Genomic DNA, 20,479 nt, shown 5'->3' on the forward strand with positions numbered 1-20,479 from the left:
GGGCCAAAGTCATTACCCAGGCAATTGCCATATACACAAACAACATCCAGTTTAAGTGGAACAAATTGTAACACTCCTTCTCCTAATGCACACATTTTAATTTTCATTCTATTTATTTTGTACTTTTATAACAAAAGAGATGCTTTTCAGTTTTGTAGCTGATTGTGACCAAATACCTTTTTGTTTTTTATCAGCCCTACAAAAAAAGACCTATGCAAGAGTGCATTCTGTTTACTGCTTAGTGCTTAATACACTAAAGGAGGCTGTACTGAATAAACTGTAATTTGCACTACTGTCTGTTCAAAATAAATGAAAAGAAACCTAGCATTTGGGATTTGTTGCTTTTTCCTGTTGTACCGAACTCGTATCGAACCGTGACCCCAAAACCGAGGTACGTACCGAACCATGACTTCTGTGTACCATTACACCCCTAGTAGGGACTCACATAAGTTATGATGCTACTGTTTTGGCTGACGAGTTATTTTTTTTTTTATTCACAAAACCTCTTTTGGTCACAAAACGCACGGTGAAAATGTAAAACGAGAACCATGGCGTAAATCTACTCAATCTGCTTAATTGTGTAATGCTGATTCTGCAGAGGGCCACTCGCGTGGTTCATTTGGGGAAAAAGAACGGGAAAATTTGTGTTATTGCCATATGCTTGGTCACTGGAAAAATTAATGTCCACTGCTGAAAGCAAAAGGAGGAACTTCTAAAGTGAAGTCTAAAATTTCTCAATCCCCAGTAAAACCTGTCGCTTTAGCGGTGTCCGCTCTGTCTTTGACCATGCAGAAAAGTGGTTGTGCACCATGTAATCCAAGATATAATCCATTTGTCACAGAGGGGTATGTCAGATTGATTGACTCTACGGATGAAGTACCTGTTAAAATCCTGTGGGATATGGGCTCGTCTGAATCTTTTGTTTTAGAATCTGTGCTGCCTTTTTCTTCTGAGTCATACACTGGGAGTAATGTACTGATTAAAGGCTTTGCATTGAAAGTTATGTCTGTTCCTCTTCATAAACTTGTTCTGAAGTCTCATTTGATCCAGGGAGAGGTGGAGGTTGGTGTGTGCTCTTGCCTGCCAGTTGATGGAGTACAGGTAATTCTGGGAAACAATTTAGCTGGTGAACAAGTGTGATGAGATGGTCAACCGTCTTTGGTTGTGACACCATCTCCAATAATTCTCAAACCACAGGACGAGGGAAAATCCTTTTGTTTCACAAAAGTGTTTCCATCCTGTGCTATTACACAGGCCATGAGTAAAACACAAAATGTTGATGATCAAACTGAAATGGAAAAGATGGTGAGTAAACATTTGGAAATTCCTTCAATTTTGTTGCGTGATGTATTGATTAGTGAACAAAAAGCTGACACTTCTCTTAATGAGTTATTTAAACGAGTTGTTCCTTTTGATGTGATCATCAATCTTTCTTCTGATTATTAACTAGAGCATGGGTTGTCTGCATGGAGATTTTGCAATTGGTGATCCCATTGTACAAATTGTGATACCACAGAACCAACGAAAACCTGTGTTACAGACTGCGCACAATACTTCTGGGCATTTGGGAGTTAAAAAGACCTACCATTTCCTTTTGAAACTTTTTTTTTTTCTTTTTTTTTTTTTTTGGCCAAAGTTAAAGTGTGATGTGTCTGCTTACATTAAGTCTTGAGACACATGTCAACTTGCGGGAAAGTCAAATCAGTCGTTGAAACCTGCACCACTTTATCCAATTCCTGCCATAATTCAGCCATTTGAACACCTTATCATAGACTGTGTTGGGCCTCTGCCAAAATCAAAAGCAGGCAGTGAATATGTTTACGGTAATGTGTTAGGTAACTTAATATCCTGCAGCTTACCCGTTGCACACTATAACAGCAAAATTGGTTGTGAAAGCACTCACTCAATTTATTTCAGTGTTTGGAATACCACGAATCATTCAGTCTGATCAAGGTAGCAATTTTACTTCCAATGTATTTGGTCAAGTATTGAAACAACTTCGCATTAAACACAATCTTTCCAGTGCTTACCATGCACAGAGCCATGGAGCTCTAGAGAGATTCCATCAAACATTAAAGTCGTTACTGAGATCGTACTGTAGTCAAATGGGAAGTGACTGGGAGACTGGTTTACCTTGGTTACTGATGGCAGCTAGGGAGGCTGTGCAGGAGAGTACCGGCTTCAGTCCGAACGAGCTCGTTTTTGAATATGATGTGCGAGGTCCTTTGGCTGTTTTGGCTGCTGACTGGAAAAAGTCTGACCCACCTAAGAATGTTTTGACATACGTTTGTGAGTTTTGCAGAAGAATTTGAGGCTGGTCAAATGGCAAAAGCACATCTGAGAAAATCTCAGGATCAAATTAAATGGTTTTTCAATTGTCGGACAGAAGTACGTTCTTTTCAACTGGGTGATCAGGTACTCGCGCTGTTACCCATGGTTGGATCACCGTTTCAGGCCAAGATTGCGGGGCCATGTACTGTTGCATGTCAGATCTCCGAACTTAATTATTTGATTAAGACTCCAGATCGTACATGAAAGACTAGAGTGTGTCACGTAAACTTGTTAACCTTATTATGCTTGCAAATATTTTGATATTAAACCTGTTCTTTTGACAAGTTCTTGTGTTGTTGGAGATGACACTAATGACTTAACTTTGACAACTGCGCTGTTAAGTTGTGATACTGAACTTGATCCTGGCGACTGTGTATTGCAAGGTTGGTTGCGGAACTCTGAAGCGCTGAATTATTTGGATGTCATACTCAATCATTTGACCAACCTGTGTACTGATGACAAATGAATTTGATGGAGCATGACACTGATGTTGAAGATGCAGTTCTGATTTGTCAGCATTATTACCGCGTTATTGCAAATAAGAAAAAACATCTAGATGCTGAAATTGAGTATATGTTGAAAAATGACATTGCTGAACCCTAATTTTCCAGCTGGGCGTCTCCATCCTTGTTAGTGAATAAACTTGATGGCTTGTTTAGATTTTGTACAGATTACCGAAAGGTAAATGCTGTTACGAAGCCTGATTCTTTTCCTTTACCTCGAATGTAGGATTGTATTAATCAGGTAGGAAACGCTAAGTTTGTAAGTTCGACCTATTAAAAGGAACAAGTACCTCTGATTGTAAGGGCTTGGGATGTATCGGCCTTTATTACACCTTCTGGTTTATTTTCTTACAAAGTAATGCGTTTTGGGTTGCGAAACGCCCCCACAACCTTTCAATTATTAATGAATCATGTTATATCTGGCTTGAAAGGTTGTGCGGTGTATTTCAACGATGTCATGGTTCATAGTGATACTTGGGATGTTACCTACCTTGGGAAGGTGGTAGGTCAAGGTGAGGTGCGCCTCATCCACGTTAAAGTGGAGGTGATCGATAATTTTCCCACTACCAAAAAGGAACTAATGCAGTTCTTGGGAATGGTCACATTTTATTGCTGTTTTTGTAAAAATGTCTCCATTGTTGCAGCGCCCCTTACTAATTTGTTGCGGGGGGGGGGGGGGGGGGTATGGCTTGTGACTTTTCACTGGACTTCTAGTTGTCAGCAAGCATTTGAAGAAATAAAGATGCTGCTTACAGAAGCTCCTGTTTTGGCTGCTCAAATTTGTCCGACCTTTCAAATTTTAAGTGGACGCCAGTAATGTTGGAACTGGCACCGTTTTGTTGCAAAGCTCTGAGGATTGCATCAATCATCCAGTGGGTTTCTTCTCTAGGAAGTTTAATTCACATCAGTTGAATTATTCTGTGATAAAGAAGGAAGCACTGGCTCTGATCTGGGCTTTTCAACATTTCAAGGTATACATTGGGTCATCAGAGGGACCTCTAGTGGTCTATACAGATCACAACCCTCTAACTTTTCTCCATGCTTTACTAAATCAAATCAAATCAAAGGCTGATGAGGTGGTGTCTATTTTTACAGGGCTACCTGTTGGACATACACCACATTAGAGGCTCAGAAAATTTAACAGCCGATGCCTTATCTTGTGCTCTCATAGTATGTGTTCATTGATGTGTCCCCTCATCTATTTTCTTTTGTTCTATCTCTTTCTCTTTTCTTTCCTTAAATTTGCTTCCTAGGCGCTGAGGTTGCTGGAAGGAGCTGGAGAATTTAATGGACTGTGGAAACTGGGAGGAGGACCACTACTGACACTTATGTTGTTTTGTTTTTTTGAATGTATATTTGTAATAAAGTGTTTAAGATCCCTGTGGTCTCCCACAAAAAAAAAACGGGTCTCCCGTTTTCCTACTACAGCCGGCCAGTGGGTGGGGCTGGGAGGCTCATCACCGAAATCTTTCACCTGTTTTACCATCTATAAAGCTGAATGTTAGTGTGGGGAGAAGAGACTCTTCCAGCAGCTGTTGTCTGTTTGGTTCCTTTGTTTTTGTGAGTATTGTTTCTATGGTTTATAGCCATTGTACACACTACACTTACACTCATACATTTGCCGACACTACTGACAAACACGTTGCTTATAATTTAATCTATTTCTTTATGTGATCAAATAAACATGTTTCACTTTATGCAAACCTGACGATTCACTGTATCCTCCTTTAATTTGTCACGGATTTGAGCAAATCGTGACAATAAATAGACTCTAGAGGAAAAATATGTATTTCTGTAGTTTCAAGCACTGTGATATTTTACCTTGTGATACTGTATCCATATTATAATTCCAAGAATAAATATTTTGTTAAATTTCCAAATGAGTATTTTTGGGAAAAGAGAGCACTACTCAAAGCAAGGTTGTTAAAAGATGAAATTAAATGCATCACTGGGTCAATAAACACTCAATTATTTCTAAAAATGCAAACTTAGAATAAGTCTAACTTGTTTAATTTCTAAGAATGTCTGTACAGATCCACCGTACAGCCAGGGTTTTCATGTAATGATAAACAAGCAGGAAGTAAGGTATGCTATCCCCTCATTTAATTTAACTGACACTGGCATCTATGACTATGTTCTACACTTCTTCTATGGCTCTATGATGAAGTAAAGCAGGATGCTCAGCACTTGTTGCCCCCCAAAAAACTCAAGCCTAACTAAGATTAATGAGAAAAAAGTAAAATATTGCAATGTATCACAGTTTTGCATCACAATACACTAAACATAATAACAAAATTATTATATTATGAAACAGATATTCATATATTATTGTATTGTTAGGTCCCTGCTGATTCCTACTGGTACTCTAGACTTTCATGTATAGTAGGTGTCCATTTTTAAACCCAGACCCAGAGTTTTATGATTCTGGTCCTGGAAATTAAGATTTCAATAATGTTCAACATTCACACATGGACCAGGCTTACCTGCAGGAAGAAAAATTATGTTTGTGTGTGTGAGTGAGACAGAGTAAGTGGAGGATGGATGGATACACCCCATTAGACAGCCAGAGGGCTCAACACAAACACTGATCAGATCTGACACCAACTTTGACAAGAACTAACTCTAGTGTGATCAAAGCCCAGCTGCCCTTCCCTATCCAGCTCACACATACATCAAGGCACCTTTGATAGTTGAATTCTGTTGGGCATCTTAAGACAGAGAACTTTTTTATTTAATGAATTAATGGTCGACATTAAGACATTTCTCTGACCCTTCATTCAGTTGACTCAGGAACATGTGAGGCTTCGCTTCCACAGAAAGTCTTCACTTGCATCTCTTATGTCTTTGAGAAAGCTTCACAAAAGCTGTTCAGCATGTTTAGAACGGAAAGCATGATACACCAAAATCCTGATCCAAAATCCTAACAGGTGGAATCCATTGTGTTAGTTCCAGTCCTCTAATCTGATTGGATAAACGGCTTTCCAAATTTGCTCATATTTAGTATAGAGTGCAACAGTGCCTGCTCACTTTTTCAGTCTATAGGGATTTTGTAAAGTACTTCAATAAAGGAGTTTTAAGCTATGAACCAATCAGCTCTGAGGCAGGGATTGCACAGACTAGTTAACTACAACTAACGTAGATGACACAGCCAGCCTGAAGACGACTAGCCACTCACCACGTGATTTATAATACGTGGCTGTAGGAAATACAGCGGATGTGAAGCTCGGTGACTCTGCACTGAAATAACGCAGTAGCTCAAATGTAGGCTGTGATGTTCTGTCAGACTCACAAGAAAAAGTGCACACATAGAATGTACTTCAGAACTGGTGTTTGTTTACTTTGTCACTTTGCTCACCAATGCAATGCATCAACGTATCGACAACAATCTTACACTTTCTCTGTATCTCTATTGCACATGCGCATTGCATTGTATTGTAAGATCTGAGGAGCTTGGAAACAGAAGAAGAGTAAGATAAATTATACAGAGTCTACCCCGAAATTCCTCAACGTCATAAATTAATGACTCTGCCAAGATGGTGCCCTTAAAGTCTAAACCAACCTTAAGTAAGAATGCACATTCTCAACCATCGTCTGAACAAAGGAATCTTTTCAGGGTAGCACATAACCTTCCTTCAGACCCCTCCTCACTCATGTTATAAATCAGGAAATAACCCCACATTTAATGGTCATCACATTACATGGCCATCTCGACCATCTGCAAGAGACTCTTCTGAAGAAACCCCCAAGGTTGCCATGGAAATCTAAGACACTCCTTTGTCCTTCGATATAAACAATTTGCTACACTTAAATTAGACTAATAAGGGAGCATGAGACATTTCCTGTGGAACGCCTGACCATCATATGCTAAAAACTCATCCAAGACAAAAGAGCTTGAAGACTTAAAGAAAGCAGGCTTTCTTTGAAATTAACTTTTTGTACGATCTTTTTAGCAGCACACAAAACTAATTCTCTGCTCATAACTTCAAATGTACAAAATTAACTTTTCAAGCATAAACACATATCAGGACATCTCATCTTAATCCAGGAACATTGACACAATTGACAATTATGTTTCTCATTCAAGGTTTAACCTGATAATAACCCTGACAATTATGTTTCACATAACATGTATTGTATTATCCATTTTGTAAAACCAATGAATTAATTATGATTTTTAATTAGGTATTTTCATGTTTTGTAACTTGCACATTGAATATTCATGAAAGTATGTCATATTTACTATCGTTGATTTTCATTTTGCATGTCTCGAATGCTAATGAAGGGTATTTTATCATATTTCTTAGTGATTTCATTATATAAAAGCTCATGATTAAACATTGCCCAATTTTGAGCGGGAAACAGAAACCTTAAGAACAAAGACTCATTAATCAGCTTCAGGAGGAGGGACAGAGAGATTATCACTTTGTTTTTGAAAAAACACTTCTGATTGGCTCAAGGCACCTTTGGGGTGCGACCAACCTCAACTCAACAAAACTTCCCCTCCAAGGACGAACTCTCCTCTTCCGCTCTCTTCCTCTCCTCTCTTCTCTTCCCTCTTGGCTCTTAGCCCTTCTTCGGCTGGTTTCACTTCACTGCCCCTCTGCCCAGGTTCCACACAATGTAGAGTTCAGGAAAGCTCAGAACATAAAGTTCCAAAAAGAGTTCTCTTCTCTGCGCAACGACTCACACACGTGATGGGGAGTCGTGAGTCTTCCTTGTGGGAGGCCTCGCTTCAAAGCCCCGCCTGATCAATCCAGCACTGAACTACCTGGCATCCACAATCTTAACAGAGGTCCAAAACATTGACGAAACAACCAGAACTTTCTACTGAGCCATCCAAAGAACCAAAGCAATGCAACAAAAAGCAAAACACCTCCAAACTTTTGCTAGAAAGTGCTGGTGTTTTATTTAAATACTTCAGGTAACCTGATTGCAAATTGAGGTATACTAAATGAAATATTGATGGTCCAGGGCATGGTCTATAGACTTCATAAGGTTAAATTTTCCTTGTTACAGACCATTTCATTCACCTTCTGTTACAGCTCACTCACCAACCTGTTTTACGTTTGGCTATGTGTGTTAGTTTAATTTTTATGTTGTAGATTAGAAATAAAGTCTTGTTTGTATTCAAGGAGAACTTGACTGTGGTATTTTTTGATAATAATCTCCTCATTTGATTCTTAAAAGATTGGCGGAATATCTCCAAAAGGAGCTGGCACAAACCCCTTTTGGAGTAACTCCGCCCCTTCTATCATAATCCCGCCCTCTTTTGGAGATTCTGCCCCATCTGGAAATTGCTGGCCTGCACTATACCTACTTGTCAAGTTGGAGTCCACTGACATGACAAATACATTCCCATTGTTATCTGCATGCAAGATCACATGTACACCTGAAACCATCTGAACAAGTGGCTGATGGGGAGCTACAGGTAGTACAGGCAAAGCTAAATGTGTTCAGATACTTATGCTAACTTTTAGTTATGTTACAATTCAATTTATGCCTACCTATTGTGCCACACTTCTAATAAAAGATGCTTTCGATGAGATAATATTGTGGTTGATGTTAATTTACTCTGATCAGATCATATACAAAACAACGCTTAGACCATCTGTCATTGTTTTCTTCTCAGGTATCAAACTACTATGCGTGTTTCCATGGCAACCTACAGGACCCCAGGTACAGTCTAACTGGCTATCTAATGCCTGATGATATACATGAGGAGCCAAAACATAATGACAACCTGCTTTATATGCTGTTGGCCCTCCACGTGCCGCCAAAACAGTGCCGACCCATCAAGGCATGGACTCTACAAGACTCCTGAAGTTGTCCTGTGGTATATGGCACCAAGACATTAGCAGCAGATCCTTCAAGTCCTGTAAGTTCAATCGTGGATTGGACTTGTTGGTCCAGCACAACCCAGAGATCCTCAATCAGATTGAGATCTGGGGAATCTGGAGGCCAGGGCAACACCTTGAACTCCTCATCATGTTCCTCAAACCATTCCCGAACAATGTGTGCTGTGTGGCAGGGCACATTATCCTGCTGAAAGATGCTACTGCCATCAGGGAATACCATTGCCATGAAGGAGTGTACCTGGTCTGCAACAATGTTTAGGTAGGTGGCACGTGTCAAATTGACATCCATATGAATTGCCGGACCCAGGGTTTCCCAGCAGAACACTGCCCAGAGCATCACACTCCCTACACCTTCTTGTCATCTTCCCACAGTGCATCCTGATGCCATCACTTCTTCAGGCAAATGGCGCACACGTCCACAGCCGTCCACGTGAAAACGGGAGTCACAGGACCAGGCGACCTTCCTCCACTGCTCCAAAATCCAGTTCCGATGCTCGCGTGCCCATTGTAGGCACAATTGATGGTGGACAGGGGTCATCATGGGCACTCAGACCGGTCTGCGGCTACGCAGCCCCATATGCAGCAGGGTGCGATGCACTGTGTGTTGTGACACATTCCTCCCGTAACTATCATTAACATTTTCTGTGACTTGTGCCACAGTAGACCTTCTGTCGGTTCGGACCAGACGGGATAGCCTTCGTTGCCCTTGCACATCGTTGAGCCTTGGGCACCAAACACCAACCTGTAGCCAGTTTGTGGTTTGTCCCTCTTCGGACCACTGTTGGCAGGTACTCACCACTGCTGACCGGGAACACCCTACAAGCCTTGCTGTTTCAGAGATGCTCTTACCCAGCCATCTGGCCATAACAATTTGGCCCTTGTCAAAGTCGCTCAGTTCTTTACTCCTGCCCATTTCTCCTGCATTGATTCAACATGTTGAAGATCTAAGATCTAATCTACCCAAACCTTGATATGTGGCCTTGTTAGGATATGATCAATGTTATTCTCTTCACCTGTGAGTGGTCATAATGTTTTGGCTCATCAGTGTATAGCTACGTTTATTTTTTTATAAATCTATATAATTAGCTAAAAGGTATTAAATTGTAGCCAACGTAAATCGATGTATTTTGTACTGTAGGATTGTACATCTAGGGCAGAGGTTTTCAAACCTGTCCTGGAGGCCCTTCAACACTACACATTTTGGATGTCTCCTCAATCAAACACACCTGATTCAACTCATCAGCTCGTTAGTGGAGACTCCAAGACTTAAATTGGGTGTGCCAGAAAATGGGCGACATGCAAAATGTGCAGTGCTGGGGGGCCTCCAGGACCAGTTTGAGAACCACTGGTCTAGGGAATTGGAATTGGTTTGGGTGCAGTGGTTTGGGGGTGGAATGATATAACGACTAGTCAAATTTGACTAAACTAATGGGCTCGACTAGTCAACTATTAAAAAGCAGTAGTCATGCAGCCCCTACACCGAGTTTAATCTCAACATTACAAACTTTGATTTAAAGAAAAAAAAAACATTTGAAAATCTGTGACACTCAAAGGTTGATCCTGCTTTGGCTTTGTTTCAAACTTTTTTAAGTAGTGGAGCAAAAATAGACAAAATAACTAGACATATTGTGTCTAAAAAGTCGATATTAACTACTTGTTTATATAACGTCATGGTTACTTGCATAACCTCCGTTCCCTGATGGAGGGAACGAGACGTTGTGTCGATGTAGTGACACTAGGGGTCACTTTTGGGAGCCCGAGACACCTCTGGTATTTGATAAAAGGCCAATGAAAATTGGCGAGTGGTATTTGCATGCAACTCCCCCGGACATACAGGAATAAAAGGAGCTGGTATGCAACCACTCATTCAGGTTTTATGCTGAGGAGCCGAGACAAGGTCCAGCCATTTCAGTGGGTAGTTTAGCATTGTGGCAGGAGGGACACTAGGGGTCCCTATACGAAATGCCGCAACTGGCTGAACTGTGTTACGTGAACTGGCGGTGTGTGATGGGCAGACCACTGTGTGCCTCGTAGTCAGCGCACGAGGCCGACACATAACCTCCCCCAACATAGTTATGAGTGTCGAACGGCCCTTTGGGGACAAGTCGACTACACAAAAAATAGAGACAGGCTAGCCCAGTCGTGGCCTCTTTTCCCCTTCTTTTTTTTCACTCCTTAAAAAAGAAGGGGGATTATCCGACTGGGCCCCCAGTTCTAGTCGGGGGGGGGGTGTCCCTCCCAAGGGGAGGACACCGCGGAGACCACACCTCGCCCAAAGAGAGGGGGGATATTTAAGTGGAAAAATACAATCACATGGTCTTGCCAACCATGTGGAGAGTCTCATGGTAGATCCTACCCAACGGGGGAGGAGTTACTACAAACAAGGAGTCTGTGGCAGAGGGGGCTCTGCTGAAGGAAGACACAGTTTGCCAACAGGGAAACGAATTAGCGGAAGATATACATCGCATGGGGTTACCTTACATGCGGAGCACCTACCCCAGAACAGGGCTCTAGTTAGCACGTGTACTGGGCCGGCAGCGAGTCTCTCCGAAAACTCGACTGCCACAGGGCTCGGAGGAAGTCAACCAGGGAACATAGTTTGTGAACATTACTGGGAATTAATGGCGCACGTCTTCAGCTCAGAGGAGGTGAAAGGCGCTATGTGCAAGAGATACACCTGGCCGGCTATCCCGGGCTTATCCGCTTGTATTGCGTGCCACTACCTGGGATGAAACCGGTTCCACCTGGAGGTTGTAGAACCTTGCAAAGGTGTTGGGTGTTCCCCAGCCCACTGCTCTGCAAATGTCTGTTAGAGAGGCACCCCTGGCCAGGGCCCAGGAGGCCACTATACCCCTGGTAGAATGGGCTCGTAGCCCTACCGGGGGCGGCACGTCCTGGGCGTGATATGCCATAGCTATAGTGTTAATGAGCCAGTGGGTGATCCTCTGCTTGGAGACAGCGCTTCCTTTCCGCTGTGCACCAAAGCAGACAAAGAGCTGCTCAGAGATCCTAAAGCTCTTCGTGTGATCCAAATAGATGCGTAAAGTGTGCACCGGACACAGCAATGACAGGGCTGGGTCTGCCTCCTCCTGGGGCAGCGCTCGCTGGTTCACCACCTGGTCCCTAAAAGGGGTCGTGGGAACCTTGGGCACATAGCCCGGTCAGGGTCTCAGGATCACGTGAGAGTAGCCCGGACCGAACTCCAGGCATGTTTCGCTGACAGAGAATGCTTGCAGGTCTCCTACCCTCTTGATGGAAGTGAGGGCAGTCAGGAGGGCAGTCTTCAAGGAGAGTGCCTTAAGCTCGGCTGACTGCAAAGGCTCAAGGGGGGCTCTCTGTTGACCCTGATGAACTACAGAGAGGTCCCATGAGGGAACGAGGTGTGGTCTGGAGGGATTCAGCCTCCTGGCGCCTCTCAGGAACCTGATGATCAGGTCGTGCTTCCCTAAGGACTTACCATCCACTGTGTTGTGGTGTGCTGCTATAGCAGCAACATACACCTTCAAGGTAGAAGGGGACAGCCGCCCTTCCCACCTCTCCTGCAGGAAGGAAAGCACCGATCTGACTGTGCATCTCTGGGATCTTCCCGTCGGGAAGAACACCACTTAGCGAACAGACGCCACTTAAAGGCATACAGGCACCTCAGCTCCCCAGCCTGTTTTGGAGGCATCTGTCATGACCACGATGTGCCTGGAGACCTGCTCTAGGGGAACACCTGCCCCATAGAAACGAGAGGTCGGTGCAAGGGCTGAAAACACGGTGACAGACCGGCGTGATGACCACGCGATGTGTCCCACGGCACCAGGCCCATCTCGGGACTCGAGTCTGAAGCCAGTGCTGAAGCAGTCTCATATGCATCAACCCGAGCGGGGTGGCCACCGCTGAGGATGCAATATGGGACGGGGGAGGAAGAGGCCTGTCCTTGTGACCCATGGAGTCTGTCACATCGGTGGCGGATTTGTGCCACAGCTGGGCGCTCAGGGGCGGAAGACCGCTGCTGGAGTGCCAAACCTGCCAAATAGAGTGGTGGATGGTGGTCGTGATAACGGCCGTGCACACCGGATACGTGACCCAGGGAACAAGGAAACCGCTCTTGCTGAACTCTTGGGTACTGCAGCCACTTGGGCATGCAGCACAATTAAGTGCTTGCCACGCTGGCCTCATACCCATGGTTAAAAGGACCGAGGCGGGGAGCCTCTGGGGTGGCTTGCTTTCTTACGAAGGCAAGCCACAACCGCATTGTTGCCATGGACATGTCCTCGCAATGAGTACATGACCCATCCACGAACACTGTCTCCACGTGAGCAGTGCCCAGACACTAAAGACAGTGATTGTGACTGTCAGAAGGCGAGAGATAACGAGCGCAACCAGGAATAACACACAAAAGAAAGGCATCTTTAAAAAGACGCATCTTTTAAAAGACGTTCCGTGTGTGCCGCTCTTTTAGAGAAATATACTCTTATTTCTGCCGAAGCACCCAGGGGCATTCTCTGCAGTGCACCAGTGCAGAGGAGGGAGAAGCCGCTGAAATGCACCATCAGATCCAGCAGAGGTGAATGAACAGTCGTGGGAATTCAGCTCAGTGAGCATGACCATTTGCTCCGAAGAGAAAATCTGAATGAGTGGTTGCATACCAGCTCCTTTTAAACCCGTATGTCCGGGGGAGTGGCATGCAAATACCACTCACCAATTTTCATTGGCCTTTTATCAAAGACCAGAGGTGTCTCGGGCTCCCAAGAGTGACCCCTTGTGTCACTACATCGACACAACGTCGAGTGAGTGACAGATAGGGAACTGTTGTTTAAATCAATATCACACTTGCAATCTTGCTGTTGTACTGAATAGAAAATTAAAATTATGACATTATTATCTCACTCTCTTCTTTCCAAACCTGTATTACTTTTTTCTTCCATGAAAAAAAAAAAAAAAAAACGGTCTCTCTTTTCCATAACATGAAAGTGAAAATGGAAGTGGTTCATATGCTCAAGTACAATTTTTCTAAATACAGACTGAGGAACAGACTTATGTAATTATATCACATGAATGTTGAGGGGAAAGGAAGCTTTCGTATTAATACAACAGTAGAGAATGTCTAACACGATTGTTCATTAAACTTCCCACTAAACTCCCTCACAAATATGTGTTCTTCATTTTTCCTGAAGTTCGCTGTCACACCATCCTCCTTGTTGCACGACCCAAATCTTCTCCTGGGTTCTCTTGATGTAAACGCACGTGTGTGTGGGTTCACTGAGTGCATACAGTCTGTATGTATGTACCCAGTATAAGTGTGTGAGGGTGTTGTGAAGTTAAACTGGAAGGCATGAGGGAGAATGACACCTAGACAATGACAATTAGAGCAGCAGCAACAATAAGTGTTAGTGATGGCAGGGTCCTGTCTGCATTTACATGCCTCCAGTCAAAATCAGCACCGGCTGTTTACATACAGAAACAAACAGCTCCAGTGGGAATTATAACGCCTTTGAGAGTACACACACACACATGTCGAATGCAATTATGTTAGTCTAGCAAAACTCTCACATTTACATTGAAAAAGTAGCTCCTCTGCATTTGAGAGGTTTACGAAGAGGTTCCATAAAGGCGTTTGCTTTAACTTGGACAGATTTCTTCACTAATTGTCAAAACCTTTGGGTAATTACACTTGGTCACTTCATGTGTTATCTGGATAGCTATAGAGTAAAAGACCTAACAATAGCAAAACAACAGATCAATCAAGTTCACCCAAAAGTCTTTCATTATTTACTTCTTCTAAGTTCTTAAAAACCCATAAAAACATTAGTTTTTATTTAGTTTTTTAGTAGAATGTCCAGGCAGCACTTTCCATACACTGAAAGTGAACAGGAACTGGGGCTGTCAAGCTCCAAAAAGAACAATAAGCACTTTGAAAGTACCAAGAAAGTATTCCATATGACTTGTCCACTATATTCCAAGTCTTTTAAAGTGACTCAATAGCCAAAAATGGACCAAAATAAACCAAAATGAAAGTTGTTATTCACTGAAAACAATTTCATCATGCTTTGTGCATAGTTGTTTTCTCCTCTTTCTCCTTCACTTTATATGGTGTTATGTGTCCCACATTTCCAGCTCTATGCAAACTTGAATGGGCAACATGAGGGTGAGTAGACAATGACAGAATTAAGATTTTTGGGTGAACTATCCTTTTCAAAGTAGAAACTTTGTTTAGGATCAGTGTGGTCATGAGGAAGTGGGGTTTGTTCCACTGCTATGACAAACACTCTTTATAAACTTTTATGACTTCTCATTCACAGTTTGTGAGCACATCTGGCTTCTGTCACCCAAAAGGCTGAAATCCAATGATACAATATGTAATGCAAATTTAATGTAAAAGCCTCTTTCCACAGAACCAATGAGGCTTTACATTATGAATATGGGTGCAATACTGTTTGTCACTATATTGAGAGATACTGTGTGTGGTAAACAAATGCATCTTTTTGCAATGTGCAGAGAAAAAAAAAACCTTCATATTAACAGACTTTCAAACATGTAAATGAAATAGATACCCTCAGGAACAAGATCTTCAGAGCATTAACTAATTTCCTGGATTCATGTTTAATTTACATTATTCTTTTAATTAGCCTATTTAGTCTCTGAAGTTAAGAGCTAACAGAGCAAACTTGTAAAATTGCTAACAAAAATGCACACGCTTACTTAGCTATCTAATTTGGGACATACTATGTACTTCCATTGTTTTTCTATAAAGCTAATTATAAATACTACCAATTAAAAATTCTGTTATTATTTACTCATCCCCTTGTTTATTCCAAATACAAATTACTTTAATTCTTCAATGGAACAGAAAAGGAGATGTTTGGAAGAATGTTAGCCTCAGTCTCCATCCACTTTTATTCTATGGAAAAAAGAAGCAATGATAGTGAATGGTGACTGAAGATAGCATTCTGCCTAACATCTCCTTTAGTGTTCCACAGAAGAAAGAAAGTCATATGGGTTTGGAAGAACAATAGAATGAGTAAATGATAACAGAATTGTCATTTTTTGGGTGAACTATCACTTTAACCCACAACCTAAGCCTAACCCTATAAGTAAACTATGACTATTTACAGAATTATTGCAGAACTATTACAATTAACACTATTTACATTACATGGATTCAGCTAACTTTTAGGGATATTTTTGTCCTTAAACTAGGTAGGTAGGTAGGTAGGTAGGTAGGTAGGTGCCCCCCCACAGAAATGTGCCTTACCTCAGCCATTTTCGCCAGCTCCGTCCAGTCAGCTTTGTTGTAACCACACATTATACTGGCAATGATAATCTAGACAGAAAGAGACACAGAGAACAGAAAGAATGGGGGACAAAAAATAAAGAGACCTTAGGGGGAATGAACATGACTGATGAAGTGCGAATGATGCGCTTGCACAAAATGTAGAACTTTTTTGTAATCCATATTTCTTTCTTTCTTTCTTAAAAGCCCAGCACTCAGTGGCATGCTGCTAAAGCTATTACCCCATCTTAAACTGTGCTGCTTTATAATTCAATGAATTTGTAGATGCCCAGTGGCACGCACATATTATTAAAACAATAAAAACATCACGCTGATGGCATTATTCAGCTCCTCTGTGGCAGGGCAGGATTTAGCTGCATTACTCTCTCTGTATGCGGAGACACTGTAATCGCGCCATAAAAGCGGAGAGAAATACACCAGGTGTCTCCTCCTCGGCGAGCGGTTTTAAGCGAAACAAATCGGCATGGAGAGGAGCGCTTGGTGGTTGGCAGGCAAAGCATGTGTTCAAGTTTATGAGTCCGTCCATCCTGGAGCTCACCGGAGCCTGAGGGACCTGTAGCACCCCTCGCCCCACCTTCTCTTAACCTCCTCTCACCCCTGGGAGCTCCGCTCAGGCGCACATCCTGACTGGCCAAGTAACAGCAGTGAGCTTACTGTCAGGGTTTTATTGGTGTCAGGAGGATAACTTGTGTAAGAGGGCTGGGTCTCTGCCTATAAACGTATATCTATAGTCACCTGTTTTGCTATCTTGCATTTAGCAGAAACTCGAGCTTGAAATGAAATAATTTTCTTGTTCCATTTCTTTATTGAGAGAGAGTGAAATCAGTTGCTGGAAAATTCCTTTTTGAGCTCACACAGCTGCGTGTTTATTAAAATCATGTTGAATCTTTATTTATTATTTCTAGGGCTTTCAATTGATTAAATTTTAATCAAATGAATTACATGGTATGCCGATTAATTAATGTAATTAATCGCATATATAAATATTAGCTGAGAAATATTATTCAATAATGATTAAATTATTTCAAATAGTTATATTTCAATAATTATATATATACACTCTGGAAAAAATTAAGAGACCACTGCAAAAGTATCAGTTTCTCTGGATTTACTATTTATAGGTATGTGTTTGAGTAAAATGATTTTTTGTTTTGTTTTATTCTATAAACTACTGACAACATTTCTACCAAATTCCAAATAAAAATATTGTCATTTAGAGCATTTATTTGCAGAAAATGACAACTGGTCAAAATAACAAAAAAAGATGCAGTGTTTTCAGACCTCGAATAATGCAAAGAAAACAAGTTCATATTCACTTTTAAACAACACAATACTAATGTTTTAACTTAGAAAGAGTTCAGAAATCAATATTTGGTGGAATAACCCTGATTTTCAATCACAACTTTCATGCGTCTTGGCATGCTTGGCATGCACCAGTCTTTCACATTGCTGTTGGGTGACTTTATGCCACTCCTGGTGCAAAAATTCAAGCAGCTTGGCTTTGTTTGATGGCTTGTGGCCATTCATCTTCCTCTTGATCACATTCAAGAGGTTTTCAATGGGGTTCAGGTCTGGAGATTGGGCTGGCCATGACAGGGTCTTGATCTGGTGCTCCTCCATCCACACCTTGATTGACCTGGCTGTGTGGCATGGAGCATTGTCCTGCTGGAAAAACCAATCCTCAGAGTTGGGGAACATTGTCAGAGCAGAAGAAAGCAAGTTTTCTTCCAAGATAACCTTGTACGTGGCTTGATTCATGCATCCTTCACAAAGACCAGTCTGCCCGATTCCAGCCTTGCTGAATAGTGGTCGACCAATATGGGTTTTTTAATGGCCGATGCAGATATCCAGATAGCAGGGTGGCCGATAGGCTGATACAATGCCGATATATCTCACAATTTAATATAGTCTATAACAAAAAATATTTTTTTTTGCTAAAAAAACATAATAAACTCTAATTTAGCACTCAATTTCACACAAAACTTTACATTTGTAAAAAAGAATCTAAAAAATAATATTGTATTTTAAATGGTAGATAGCAGTTTCTTCTGATTTCTGTTTAGTCATCAAATTTTTGTAATTTATTTGCACATGAAGAAATTATTAATATATTAGGAAGACGGAAATAACAGTACACACAGTAGTCCAGCAACCATGGATGGCATGTCAATGTTAGCAATCACATTTTCTCAAAGAAATATTGAATCAAACCAATTGTACATACAGTGCACAGTGAATAAGACATTTACATATAGCACACATCAAGCGCTTTTACCTTGAAGTTGCACCAGAGACTATTTTGCAGAGATGGGCCACTTCTATTAAAATGAATGGGAGAAATTAGAATGCCCATCTGCAGCCAGTGCTCAACGGATGTAGATAGGAAGTCCCGCCTTTCATGTAAAAGAGCCAATCACCTTATAGATACAGACATCACCTGTCAATCAACTTGAGAACGCACATGCGCATTAGCTATAAAAGCTGGGAAAATTGCTTTTTTTTTGCATAATCTGAGGTAAAGAAGCTCAATTTATGATACCAGTGTTGTCAGATTTTACTGCTGATTGGAAATATGTTCTTTGATTGTAATCTTGACCAACTGTTTTGAAGATTTCAGTCTTTCCCCATTCAAGTAGATTGGAGCTACACTGTCATGACTGGAAATAGCCTCCCGAGAGCGTTCCAAAGATGGCTGATGGTGGACTGACTTGCTAGAAAGACTTTGGTTGCACTCACGCGCTCATGCGGATCCAGCGAGCAGCAGCAATCTCCTGACAGTTTAAACATCCTGGATCGCCTGCTTGGATTGTCATGATTGTTGTGACATCATGATCTGTGAATCAGAGGAACTTTTGATCCTGATCCTGAAGTTTTGATTCTGACTGATAGAATACGCGCTTCAGAGGAAGATATTAGATGAGTGCTCAATGGGAAGAAAATGCTGGATTTTCAAGAGGTTCTTGAATTACATCTGTTTAAACAAGATATCTGCATATTTGCAAATGGTATATAACAGAATTATAGGGAGCTCTACAAACACGGTGACCAGGGGCAGAGGGGCCTCTGCCCAAGGAAGACGTGGGTTCACCAACGGAGGAACCGTCTCGCAGAAGATACATCACACGGGGTTACATATGGGTAACCAGGGCATGTGGAGAACCTATCCCAGTACAGAGGAAGGACATCCAGGGTCCACGACTCCGTGAACACGACTGGGGTGAAAAGCACACGTCTTCGCCTCCGGGAGGGGAAAGGCACTATACGCAAGCGGTACACCCGGCCAGTTGTTCCACCAACTGACCTGTTCGTACCTGACAACACACGGGATGAACCGGCTCAATCCAGAGATTGAGGAACCTCACAAAGGTATTGGGTGTTGCCCAGCCCGCTGCTCTACCGATGTCTGCCAAAGAGGCGCCATTGGTAGAGTGTGCCCGAAGCCCCAAGGGGAGACGGCACGCCCTGGGCATGGTATGCCAAAGCGATGGCGTCAATGACCCAGTGGGCGATCCTCTGTTTGGAGACAGGGCTCCCATTCCGCTGTCCTCCGAAGCAGACAAAGAGCTGCTCAGAGCCTCTAAAGCTCTGCGTGCGATCCAAGTAGATGCGCAAAGCACGCACTGGACACAGCAACGAAAAGGCTGGGTCTGCCTCCTCCTGGGGCAGCTTCGCTTGCAGGTTCACCACCTGATCCCTAAACGGGGTCGTGGGAACCTTGGGCATACAGCTCGGTCGGTGCCTCAGGACCACGTGAGAGTATTCTGGACCGAACTCCGGGTAAGTGTCACTGACAGAGAGCGCCTGCAGGTCCCCAACCCTCTTTATGGAAGTGAGCACAGTCAGGAGGGCAGTCTTTAAGGAGAGTGCCTTTAGCTCAACTGACTCCAGAGGCTCAAATGGAGCTCCCCGTAGGCCTCGAAGGACCACAGAGAGGTCCCACGACGGGACGAGACGCGGTCTGGGAGGATTCAGCCTCCTCGTGCCTCTAAGGAACCTGATGTCGTGCTTCCCTAAATACTTACCATCAACTGCATCATGGTGGGCCGCTATAGTTTGACAAGTACACCTTCAAGGTGGAGGGGGACAGCCGCCCCTCCAGCCTCTCCTGCAGGAAGGAAAGCACTGACCCGACTGTGCAGCTCTGGGGGTCTTCACGTCGGTAAGAACAACACTTAGCAAACAGACGCCACTTCAAGGCATACAGGCGCCTCGTAGAGGGAGCCCTAGCCTGAGTGATCATGTCTACCAGGCCACTTAGGTCTTCCGAGTCCCGTCCAAGGGCCAGACGTGGAGATTCCAGAGGTCTGGTCGCGGGTGCCAGATGGTGCCCTGTCCCTGAGAAAGAACATCGTTCCTCAGGGGAATTCACCGGGGGGGGGAGCGCAAGCTTTTATTTTCTTCATCCTGTCACTGTTTTTGTTGTTTTTATTAATGCTTTGACAATATTGTATTTAAACTAAATAAGGCAAATAACATACTTTGAAATTGAAATTGTGAGTGAAAGAGAAAAC

The 20,479-nt window shown here is 42.7% G+C and overlaps 1 protein-coding gene across 3 annotated transcripts in view; it reads right to left on the reverse strand.

Moving 5' to 3' along the window:
* LOC127442398 (dihydropyrimidine dehydrogenase [NADP(+)]-like) overlaps positions 1 to 20,479 on the reverse strand; it is a 297,161-nt gene that overhangs the window by 106,315 nt on the left and 170,367 nt on the right. For all 3 annotated transcript variants that reach the window (XR_007897477.1, XM_051700403.1, XM_051700404.1), the window contains exon 15: positions 15,930 to 15,998. Coding sequence is in view for 2 of the 3 variants with exons in the window: in XM_051700403.1 (XP_051556363.1) it covers positions 15,930 to 15,998 (69 nt within the window). In the remaining variant the exon portion in view is untranslated. The remainder of the gene's footprint in view (positions 1 to 15,929; positions 15,999 to 20,479) is intronic.

Source organism: Myxocyprinus asiaticus, chromosome 6 (genome assembly GCF_019703515.2).
Source record: "Myxocyprinus asiaticus isolate MX2 ecotype Aquarium Trade chromosome 6, UBuf_Myxa_2, whole genome shotgun sequence".
Classification (NCBI taxonomy): Eukaryota; Metazoa; Chordata; class Actinopteri; order Cypriniformes; family Catostomidae; genus Myxocyprinus; species Myxocyprinus asiaticus.